Source organism: Monopterus albus, unplaced genomic scaffold (genome assembly GCF_001952655.1).
Source record: "Monopterus albus unplaced genomic scaffold, M_albus_1.0 scaffold50.1, whole genome shotgun sequence".
NCBI lineage: Eukaryota > Metazoa > Chordata > Actinopteri > Synbranchiformes > Synbranchidae > Monopterus > Monopterus albus.
This window is the reverse complement of record NW_018127930.1, coordinates 2,024,998-2,037,333: the sequence shown is the minus strand read 5'-3', so window position 1 is coordinate 2,037,333 and position 12,336 is coordinate 2,024,998. Positions and strand designations below refer to the sequence as shown.

Below are 12,336 nucleotides of genomic sequence, written 5' to 3'. Positions count from 1 at the left end.
GCAGGAATGTAAACCAGGAACGTGACCTGTACAGTATATTAAATACTTATGCCAGTGCAAAAGAAGTCCTTACTTTCAAAGGATAATCAGGAGACCAGTTTCCAATGGTGCTTTCTCTAGGGTTTGGAATCTGCGGCCAAAAGTTCTTCTTGAGCCTGTAAGAAAGGAAACATCGAGGGTAACATGTCAGCTTTAAGAAACTCTGGCTGCAAAGCTAAAAAAATACCACTGTAACAATTAGTGTAAATGCATTCGTTAATAATGTATCAGAGCAAGAGGGCATGCTGTTTTTCACTGTCAACTATGGTTATCAGTTACAGCTGTGGACTGTCTTGCTGCTATGCTTAAAATAAACTATGACCCTGTCTGAGGGTGTGGGAGTGTTAACAGCTGCTGTGAATGACCACACTGGAAGAGAGCTGCTGGGGGATGAGATGCAGGTAATGGTACAAATGGCACTTTCCGACAGTTTCTCTTCAGAGACATTGAGTTTCAAATCCTCCTGACAGCAACATGTTTAGGTGTTTCAGTGTAACTTACGCATCTTTCTTGTAGGCACAGAGCACCATGGTCATAACAACAACAAACAGGAAGCCCAGGCTCACTCCCACCACAATGGCCTCGATTTCCCCTTTATCTGAAGGAAACAAGAGAGGATATTTGGAAAAGACAACATCTGAGTGAAAACATACTGTAAATTCAATCAGAGCTATTTATTTTTGCCAACCAGATCATGTCATAAGTACCAGGAAGCAGTATCAATACACCAGATGTTGAAGTACAAAATTGATATTTGGCTGTGGCTTTGTGTGTGTTTTATTATACCGTTTCATTATCTGTGTTTAAAAGGTAGAAAAATATGTTGGGACATTTTTAAAAACAACTAAATAAATGACGATGTAGGAAAAGGTTGCACTCACCATATTTCGGAGTGGTGAATGAGTGATTAAAGCCTTTCTTTGAACCTCCAATGGTTGAAGCCCTGATCCAAGTGTCATACTTTGTGCCACGTGACAATGACGTCAGAGTGTACGAGGTGGTGTTACCTGGCACTGTTACACCTGCAAATGAGCAAAACAACGATCAGGTAGGGTAGGACAGGCAAACTACTGACTTGTGCATATTCAGGATTCCACGTGGTAGATACATACTATGTACTTCAGTCCCGTTTGTATAAAATATGGTGTAGTTTGTGATAAAGCCTTGCCGACTGCGCTGGGGAATCTCCGTCCACACGAGCTCAGCTCTGTTACGTCCAAGTCTACCATTCAGTCTAACAGTAGGGCCTTCCAACGGAGCTGCCAACACAACAGCAACATCATGCAAATGAGAAACACAAATACAACTATACCCGTTCTTTAGAAAGTACGTACACATTGTTACCTACGCATGCGTGGATCGTCTAACACACGAATCATACTTTTGTTTGGGAAACAGGTTTGGAAACTCAGATGTCCGAGTTTTCCACGTGTCATTAAACGCACCGTGCATTCGTGGATCATGGACTTTTGAGAGTGTGGAAAAACACTCTCAAAAATCCGTGTGTGCGCGGAAGGTGATTCGTGTGTGTTAAGACGATCCACGCATGCGTAGGTAACAATGTGTTCGTACTTTCTAAAGAACTGCACACGAAAAATCGATTTTAAGCATTTGTAAAATGTGTTTTATGTGCAGTTGCACACACACAAATCGCTTGTTACAGACAAAACGTTAAACACGCATTTGTAACATTTTTGATAGTATTTTATCTCCATAGCTATTCAGATTGTAACATGAATTTTCTGTTCCACAATAAAATCTAATTAATTTCACAGAAAGATGAAAGAGCTGCTGACTATACTAAGAAATAATGTTCGTCTGAAAATAGTATTTTTACAATCCAATCTTGGCCTGCATTTAATAATTGCAACACATATAATACAGTGGTTTACTATTCCATGTACAATGAGTCACTAATAAGTATGTTACCTCCTTGCTCCAGGAAGGCTTCTACACTTGTAGGCTTCCCAATCCATCCAGAGTATATTGGATACACAGATATGTTGTAGCAAACAAACTTCTCAAGGTTGCCTGGATTTGACATCAAGAACAAGAGCTGAGTGAAATGTTAGATGACCGTAAAATCCTTACACTAAAGGGAAGTGATACTCCATGCAAATCTGGCTTCGGAGTATAACACAGCCCACAAGCTTGAAAGCTAAGTTTACAGAAGCACCCAGTCTGAATGAGTCACTAACATGAGGTACTGTCTGTGTTGTTTTACCTTACATTACCATAGTGAAAATGAATGCTGACTTGATAAATCACTGTAATGAATCACACAACATACAGTAGCAGGTTTCCCAGTCTGTTCATTGATTTTCATACTGTCCAAACCATTGACTTTGTTGAGCAATTGGAAAAATATATTTTAAAAACATCAAATATCTATTATTTGTGGTTCTGGAGCTAACACCTGTCTAGACACATGGTGGTCCTGCAAGCTGCAGTTAACCAAATTTCCACTAGGGTGCGCCACACAGTGAAACCATTCAGCGCCCAAATCATATTGGCCAGCTCGGCCACAGGGCTCAACAGGTTTATGTCCTCTCCTGATACACAGAACAAGTGGAAGTGGCTTCAACAATTATTGCAGTATAACGCCTATTATATCAGATATTAATGGTACGTAGTAGTCTGTATCACTGTGGTATCCTTCCTCTATAATAACACTTCATTCCCTTCTTTTTTTTTACTGTGTACATGACATGGAACACAGCAAACTGTTCGTCATGTTCTGTTGCATTTACAGCATGGGAAGCATGAGGACAGATACTGAGAATATTTTGGTGAATGTTTGGTATATCACAGGTACAGATGGATCACACTCAGTGAATATTTTAACAAGTTTCTATGAACATACAAATGATGGAAATCCACAACAACCTGTCCTTAGAATCTGCTGTCACTACGTACATCCAAGCTGAGCGCAGTGTGTTCTCCATGATACTACATGACTTTTTACAAGATTTTACACACCTACAGGGGGTGAATAGTTCATTCTCAGTATGACCAGATTTTGGGTGAATATTCCTATAATGGCATCCTGAATTCCTGTCAACTTCACTCAGATCATTTTGTTCAAAAAAAAAAAAAAAAAGCAAATACCTTTAATAGCAGTGCGTCTGGTGTTTCTGCTTTCCCTCTGCCAGTCCATCCGATCCTCAGTGACCCACTCCACCACATACTCCGACACACTATTACTATTACTGTTGGGGGGTTTCCACTCCAGCTTCAGCTGATCCCCATCAGACCACACTTTGAGCTTTTCAATAGGGGTGCAAGCTATAATACACACACACACAAACACTTAAAATCACATTACTGATGAAATGCGGCTGGTCATCACATTATTTTCTTTTTTTTCAACTTGCTCCAATCAACTGTGATTGGTTAAAACTTATAGGGATTTTAATGCAGCTTTGGAACACATAGGAAAAATTCTACAAACTTTATCATCAGCGGTTATATGTAAGGTGCATGTAACTTGTGATAAATAGTCCTCAATGTAAACACTGGTATGACATTAAAAAGACATTTAGACCTCTCTCGATACAGAACAGGCCAACTTCAAATTTACACTTGGCATGTTGAAACTGAGTCTAAACTCCTCACAACAACAACACAGTGTGCCCTGTTTACAGCTGGAACAACTGTGTTTCCTTGCTGGCATCAGTAATTACACTTTGAAGAAGCTGTATTACTGTTACAAACTAATTCCACAGATCCACATATTAGCACTTTGAAGCACATCATGCTGTATTACTGTACACGCGACGCAGCTGGGGGCACCTTGATGGTCTATACCAACCACAAACATGCAACATCCTCTGTTCACATCCAGCAGGGAACATTTGTTGCATGTCATTTACCAGTTCTCCCTCTCATCCTATTTCATGTCATCACTTTTCTGTCCACTGGATAATTTTTAGGCATAAAGTCCTTTAAAAAAATCCTTAAAAAGATAAGATGGACAAATGAAGCGCATGGTGGGTGTGCGCATGATATTAACAGAAACAACATTCAAGAAAAACGTCTTATTTACTTAAAACTGAAGCATTAAAGTAAAACAGTATACACATATTGAAATCACTTTTGCCGAATGATTCCACTAAAGTTTGCTCAGCGTGTTTGTGTGCTGTTAGCTTAGCTGGTTTAGTGCTGTCGTAGACAGCAGACTCCTGAAGATGGACTGTGTACATCTCAACAACTAACATGCTTCTCTTCCACTGATGAATCCATAGAAAAACACTTACCAACAGAAGCATTAAATATATGTCAGTGGTGTATAGTGTTGCAGCTCATACTCCTGACTGCTGTGCCAGTTTACACCAAAAATGAGTTCAGATTATATGTTGCAGGTGTGCCTTGTGAGTCACCATGGATACATACCGCATGCTTTGTCAGGGATGAACAACGATGCCTCCACAGACGTCCCCACAGAATTGCTGGCGGTGAGGTACACTTTAACAGAGTCCTTGTCAGCCAGGTGAATCTCTTTAAGGGGAGTGATCTTCCTCTGTTCAGAGCTGCTGTCTGCCTCTGACCTGTTGACTAGAATTCTCTCCCATACCCAGCTTCCATTCTTGACTTTATTCTCTTGAATCTTTATGTTGAAGTTTATTATCCTGCCATTGGCAAACTCAGGATCCTGGCGAGGCAAAGTCACACACAGTTGTTTGTTTCCTCTCAGCATCAGATCAGGACATATGACCAAGTGTTGTACAGGAAAACAAATTACTGCACTGTAGAAGTGTTTCTTAAAAAAATCAAACACCATTATCTCAAAGAAACCTTTTACTATAGGTAAATGTATACATTATGTTAGTATCCATGTTATGCTGATGTGCATTGGGTATCTAACCATTTTAATGACAAAAATTACTGTCAATGTCCTATTGCCCTAAATCCACATGACACTGCTCATCCCTTTGCTCCACAAAACTCCACTGCCCTCCAAATTAAAAACTAATAAAATCATAATTATGCAACTGCTGTTTTGATCTCTGACAATTATTGTATGTTGAGATGAAGTTATGCTCAGGCAACAGTTTCTGTGATTGCACTGCTCTGTTAGTTTGTCACACTAAAACAAACTACTCACTGTCATATTGAAATGGCATGATTTCTGATAAGGTCTGATTTGTTTAGATACACAGGATTGTTATTTTTTGACCAACACCCATTTCAGTAGGGTTGGCGGGTCTACTATGAAAATATCTGACATGACTTTTTGAGGCCAAACTTAAAAACGGGGCATTTTAAGAACATGTTAAAAGTTCTGCACTTCCAAAACTGTGTTGTGAAAATGGTGGCAAATTAGACAGAGACCGTTTTCTGTGTTAAAGTGACTATTATTTGGGAATTTACCTTACAAATCAACTGCACTCGTCGATCGCTGCTGTTGTCACCCTCAGTAATGATTTTCCATAAGTCCGGTTTACCTTCTGGTCCTAGGGCAAAGAAAAGGAAACCAAATATTTTTGTTTACCAAAAGAACAAAAAGGAATGGCATCTTCCAAATCAACAGTTCAACATTAAAGTAGACAGAGTGAGCAGATTCGCAGATTCAATAAGTGGTTTCTTTTCATCATTGTAAATTTCTATTTTTAACACATCATTTTTCATTCATTAACACTGACAAGCATCGCATTTTGGCATGGGTGGCCGACACCCCCTTGGCTCCACCCATGTCAACCTGCAGATAGTGTGGAAGCCATATGTGGTGCTTTGTTTAAATAGGAAAAATGACGCGCTTTCATTAGATGCTGCCGGCTTAATTTAATGTAGGTGCTTTCATTACTGAGTGCAAGAAAGGCCCAAGGGACTTATGACTCGTACTGTGTCCATCACTGCCAACAGATTAATAAGGAACACATTAATCTAGAATCCTTCAATTGCTTTTGCACACCATACTGTATTTCGTGGTCAGATATTCATTGAAACTAGTCTGGATGGACAGCCATAATACTCACGGTCCTCTGGTGTTCTCTTTGTAGCGTTGGCACTCCAGTCGCTCCAGTAACCATGGCCCTCTTTGTCATATTTGCAGCGGACCTGAATGACATAAACTGTGTCTGGTTGAAGTTCCTGGAGTCTGAAAGACTCTATGCCCTTACCAGTGACCCCAAGAGGTACCTAAAAGTCATTAAACACATTTTTATCATTAATAATAAAAGACAGATAGTAGACTTCTTAGTTGATTAGATATCAACTGACTAATTACAATTAGTAGAAGGAGAAACAAATATACTTACATAAGTCCAATTATGTGATCCACTTGAGCAGAACCTGATTTGATATAATAATCTCACATAAACCTCTGCAATAGGATGAGTCCAGTTTATCAGAAGGCATGTGGGAAAAGCCTTCTCTGAAATGACATTGATGCCTGATGGAGGGTTTGTTTTCACTGCAACAAAAGGCACATCAAACAACATGTGAGATGCTGATCACCAATCATTATTTGTGACAGATTTTAATATGGAGATGAATGTTTAAGGCTAGATTTTATCAGAAAGCAAACATACAGATGGCAGTGATGTGAAAACCTTGCTCACACATTAATGCAGCATTTAACTTACCAAAATAGTTGGCATTTTCTTTCAGATGCTCAGACTCTACTGCTCCCAGTTTGTTGTGTGCCTCCACCCAGATCTCCATTGACACATGATTGGGAAAAACAGTCATACGCAACTCAGCATGGTTTTCACGAGTTGACACATTATAGTGCGCATCGGTCCTGACAAAAGATTTTAATACCATTTAGAGGAACACTCAGCAGTGAGGCATAAACAACAATACATACACTTGGAATTCTTCCAGTTTAAATGATTTTATATTCACTTTTCATGATACTCAGTTTTATTTTCATGTATTCTAATATTTCATTTCATAGAGTGTCGTAGTAGTGAGTCCTAAAACCCAGAACTGAGTTAGCATTTTTGCATTTCTGGTGCCCTCACCTTGGAAGTTGAACGGTACAAGCCTGTTGTAAATCTAACACCCAACATCACATGTGGCTGAGCCAGTCATATACATGATTACATTTACACCTGCACTGCAATGTGTTTTTCCTGATCCACATAAGATATCCAGACATAGATCACAAGTTGATAGCAGGCAGAGACACTTCTACTTCTATCTCTGACAAGCATATAGTGTGTATACTTTGAATCCACTGTAGAAATGTTATGGGAATGTTATAGTCAGACTGGTCGTGTTATATAAACAGAACAAGTGGTACTGCAGGGTTGTACTCACGAGACAACTCTCAGTGTGTATGTTGTTGGGACATGTAAGGTTTGACGTCCGACTGATTCCCACTCACAGCTGATGACTCTGGAGATCTCTTTCCCCTCCTGAACTGCTATACAGGACAGATTCTCAGGCTTCTCTGGACGATCTGACATTGGGACAAACAACATGCACACAGACACACATCTTTTTAACTTTTTTGTTTTTTTTAAGAAATGTATGTTGTTAATTATTTTAAACAAAACTTTAAAATCTTTAAAAAAAGGAAACAATGACTTACAGCCTGTTTCTAGGAGAATCCCATGAATAAATTTGCCTCTGTTCAGGTCAACATCTGGTATTTGTTTCTTGCAGACGCAAAATAACCATCCAGAAATTTTATCGGTGACAAGGAGAGTGACATTAAGAGCTGAACTGTTGAGCTTGGTGTACTGTTCTTTGGGTACAGTAGTCTCTGATATATTCCAGTAGAGGTCATCTGCAGTAATTTTATCTGTGTTGAGAATCAGGCATGTAGCCGTAAAGTTAGTCCCAATCTCAAGTACTGGGGACTGTGGGGCTATCACCAAATGGCTGTCACTTCCTGAAGAACAACAAAACAAGAAAAAAATGTTCAGAATCAGACTCGACTAAAAAAAGTAGTGCACTTGCATCAGCAACAATATATATAAACATATAGACTGCTGAGCCAGCAAATAACTCAAACTTCCTCCCACAGCCTACCCAAAAGGAACATTTGCTGCTAATTTTAAAGGGAAGTGACTGTAATACACAGTTTGGTCCAACTTTTAGATCATTATGGTAACACAGAGAACAAGTTGTTACTCAGGAGAGTTGTATGGCATCCCAACTTCTACAGACAGAGGCCACCTAGTGGCACGACCCGGCACTGGAACAAAACTGCAGTATATTTTCTAACTGTTACTGAGCGGTTAGGGCTCAGTTTAAGGTATAAGGGTAAATCCATCTTGATGGGGAAACTGACTTCAACACAACAATGGCAGAGCAGGAAGACTTGGAAGTTTTCACGCATTATTTCAAGGTGGTTAGCCTTAGTGCTAACCTTTAAATGATAACATTGGTGATTGTCATGAAGATGAAGTCGGCTTCCAACTTGCAAAGTATGAAAATTATGTAATTCACTGAATCACTGAAATTATTAAAGTAAGAAAGAAACTGAGTATGAAAACTGATGTGTGTTTTGCAATTGGTCAGACTTACTGGCATCCATAATTCAATATTTTATTATATAGAATACAAATACAGAATTATAGTCACTTGTAGAATTTTTGGCCACCTAGAGTCTTGACATTTGAAATACAATTTCAATTCAAGGCTATGATTCAAAAAATAGAAGTTAGTTGTAAATATGTGCTGGACATAAATGAAACCTTTATTATCAGCTAATAATTAATATTTATGTTTAAGCAATCCATACACTTGATTTTATTGTTGATGATGGAGTCAAACTGGAACTGAAAATTCAGGATTCCTGGGCTGATCTCATGTGAATATAATAATGTTATTATGTTCACATGAGATCAGCTGAGGAATTAAACAGTATGCAGTTTATGTTACTACAATTTAGTATCTTTACCTTTCTATTAACCTGTGTAGCATGAAATTCCTCTATGCTTTATAGTCTTTTTAGTGTGCCACCCCAAGATTTTCATTGGCCCCTTCTGGTCCACCAGTAAATATTTTCTGCTCTAACCAGGTCTACATCCAAAACCACTATATTTAGACTGGTCCAAGCTGGACAAGAGTTTCATGAACAGTATGAAGACTCCTTCAAACATGGTTTCAGATTTGTGAAATATGCAGTGGTGTATTTTTCTTACAGTTTCTGGAATACTACCCAATACTAAAACAAAAATAAGTGCTGCTTAGCACCATGTGATGTTATTGGAATTGCTGGAGAATGTTGGGAAAATAGGAAGCTTATTTACACAAATGCACCCCAAGACAGCCATGCTGACTCATCATAACAGGTGCAACAAATATTATTAATGTGTCTCAAGTCACCATGATAGTGAACCAGAAAGTACAGGACCAGGGCCCTTGAACTGGGGTGTCTAAATGACATGTAGACATTGTGGGGGCAAATGATGTTCAGTGGGTAGAGCGGTCGTCTCCCAACCAGAGGGTTGGAGGGTCGAATCACGGTGCGTGCAGTCTACATGTTGAAGTGTCCCTGGGCAAGACACTGAACCCCCAAGTTGCCCTCCATGGTTAGAGCCATCAGTGTAATGGCAGATGGCTGCCTCGGTTCTGTACCGGAAACAAATTCCTTGCGTGTAACATACTTGGCCAAATAAAGGTTATTACTATTATTATCGCTGTTACTTAGCTACCCTACCCCTGGGCATTTCCGGCTATCATATGTCAGAATACTCTCAAAGGACCTCTAGGACGTGCATGGAGCTGGACGAAGGCAACTGTAGAAGTTGGTCAGCTGCTTTTTAGCTAGTCTAGCCCAACCAGTTGTGTGTTACGATGCGTTAACCTTGGCCTAACCAGTTACCCCCTGACTACCCCCGAGCTGCACCTCATAGCGGTCCTACGAGGGTCGAGAGGGCACAAAATGTAAAATGGTACTGACCAGCAATAGCAGGCAGAGTGGAGACAAGGCAAGCTAACACCAGGAACCTCGCAGGCACCATGATGATGACTAGCTAAGGAGGAAAAACATAATGTCAGACAGGATACGGTAATATAAGTGTCAGTTCTGTCTACTACATTAGCTACATCCTTACAAACTTTACAGCTAACGCTAGTCTTAGTAACTTGTCATGGCGCATCATCGAGGTTAATAACATAGTAATATGGCTTCAGGACAGATCAGAATTCGGTACGATATTAGTAAACGGTAGCTAAGTTCTAGAAAAACAAAGAGGAAAAGTTCATGGTAGCCTTTGGTTAAGAATGTGCACAGTAGTCACTGATGCGAATTAAAAATTCAGTGTTGAGAGCTCACATTGCCACCCCTGCCTGCGCCATATTGTTTCCATAGTCAAAAGCATGAAGTTAAGTACTTACCTAATTGGTATTATGGTCTCAGTATAATCTTCTCTAGATCAACAACATCGTTCTTTGTGCCTAAACCTAGAAATCGTAAAAACGAGTTTAATAAAAAATGTAGTTATCACTGGTGCCTCGGTCCAATGATTCTGGTATAGGACCACCCACTTCCCGTCATTGTGAAACTTGTTTCGCAACACTTCGCGAACGCTGCGCCATTCTTTGTCGATCTCACACCACATGGATAGAGCGACGTCCTACCTGATGAACTTGGGCCCTGCCGACGATATATTAGGAATCAGCTTAAATGCGGGGGGGGTGAAGACTTACTGCTTGGTGATTGGTCAAAGAAACTGTTTGTCAAACAGGTTTGACGAATCGGAGGTTTCTGATTTGACTCTCTCGGCAGTGTGCGTCTTTCACTGTTTTCCTGTATGTCTCCACCCATGTACGAGATCTTAAAAGTCTGTGAACTCTTGGCACTGACTTTCCAAAACAAGGCAATACGTGGCCGGTGTCATGCATGCCTGTTGCAGGAATTTATATAGTTTGTTTGTCACGGTTGTTTTTATTTTTGTCTGTATTTGATTGTTTTGGATTCTTCATTGATTTAATCTATTTTTATTTTTGCTTGTGTTTTTTGTAAGATGAGCCCATTGGGTTTTTAAATCACACCAATAATTATTATAATAATTGATTAATATTACAATAATCACACCACCACAATATTTGTTATTTATTATGCTATACGTACGACCAAAAAAAATTTTTGTATTTCTATAAGTGGGGTCAAATTATGGAATAATTTAAGTGTGGACATAAAAAACAGTACTAGAATTGAGGAGTTTAAATATAAATATAAATGTATGTGTCATTCAAGATACATGCAAGAATAAGAGATTTAATCAAGAATGCATGAAGGAAACACTCTGTTTTAAATTTTCTGTGTATTACTTGTCTGGTGAAGAAGAGAATTACCTATGTAGAGATACTGCTTGCAGCCAATGATGCATGAAATTTTTTGTATAAGATGATGTTATGGGGTAGGACTGGATAAGTCTGACTTCTTCCTACTCCATTCAAACATGTACTAGGTATAAGCAAACTGATTCTGGATTAGCATTGGTTGGATTTGTGTAATTATGTGTGTGTTGATGTCATTTGTTCTGCATGTTTGAAAGAATAAATCAAATCAATAGAATGAGAAGAAAAAGTAAGCAAACCATTTGGAATTACTTGATTCTGTGCATGATTTGGTCATAAAATGGGACCCAATTGTCATCTAAATCACAAGTATAGACAAACACAGTCTGCTTAAGCTAATACCAGACAATCAATCATAATTTTTCATGCTTTTACTGAACACACCTATTAAACAATCGAAGTTCTGGTGAATTTAATAACTGGTCAAAGCTCCTTTGGCAGCATTGTCCTCAAACAAGTGCTTCCTGCAGCTGTGGATCAGACCCGCTCAGGAGGAATTTCGGACCATTCTTCCTCACTGCATCAGCTCAGACGTATTTCTAGGATTTTTGGTGCGAACTGCTCTCTGAGCTCATTCCACAGCAGCTCTGTTGGGTTAAGGTCTGGGCCCTGACTGGGCCACTCCAAATGGTGGATGTTCTTGTTTAAAAACCACTCTGTATATTTACTTCAGTGTTTACAGATAATGTCCTGCTGCATCCCCCAGCTCCTACTAAGCTCCAGCTGGTAGACAGTCACCCTGACATTATCCTGTAGGATTCCTTGATAAATGGTAAATGGCCTGCACTTATATAGCACTTTTCTGTCTTACTGGACAAAGCACTTTATAATTTATGCCTCTCATTCACTCATTCACACACTGATGGCAGCAGAACTGGTGTTGGTCTGGCCACCAGGAGCAACCTGGGGTTCAATGTCTTGCCCAAGGACACTTTGACATGTGGACTAATTACCAAACAGGTGATTAGTGGCTGACCTGCACTACCTCCACAGCCACCCCAGACAATGGAAGTCCCCTATGCATCATACAATACT

At 39.5% G+C, this 12,336-nt stretch overlaps 1 protein-coding gene across 2 annotated transcripts in view; it reads right to left on the bottom strand.

The window, feature by feature from the left end:
• The window catches only part of il6st (interleukin 6 cytokine family signal transduce), a 13,579-nt gene extending 2,976 nt beyond the window's left edge, over positions 1–10,603 (bottom strand). Inside the window, exons 1-15 of one of the 2 annotated variants that reach the window (XM_020601064.1) lie at positions 10,336–10,603; positions 9,899–9,967; positions 7,577–7,879; positions 7,303–7,444; positions 6,624–6,781; positions 6,297–6,451; positions 6,015–6,177; positions 5,410–5,492; positions 4,432–4,690; positions 3,148–3,324; positions 1,969–2,070; positions 1,152–1,298; positions 921–1,061; positions 541–637; positions 74–155 (exon numbers count right to left, since the gene is read on the bottom strand). In XM_020601064.1, coding sequence (XP_020456720.1) covers positions 74–155; positions 541–637; positions 921–1,061; positions 1,152–1,298; positions 1,969–2,070; positions 3,148–3,324; positions 4,432–4,690; positions 5,410–5,492; positions 6,015–6,177; positions 6,297–6,451; positions 6,624–6,781; positions 7,303–7,444; positions 7,577–7,879; positions 9,899–9,959 — 2,070 coding nt within the window. In that variant the 5' untranslated portion in view covers positions 9,960–9,967; positions 10,336–10,603. Of the gene's footprint in view, positions 1–73; positions 156–540; positions 638–920; positions 1,062–1,151; positions 1,299–1,968; positions 2,071–3,147; positions 3,325–4,431; positions 4,691–5,409; positions 5,493–6,014; positions 6,178–6,296; positions 6,452–6,623; positions 6,782–7,302; positions 7,445–7,576; positions 7,880–9,898; positions 9,972–10,335 lie in introns of both variants that reach the window. The other variant, XM_020601063.1, reaches the window with a different exon arrangement.
• Between the last annotated feature and the right edge of the window lie 1,733 nt (positions 10,604–12,336).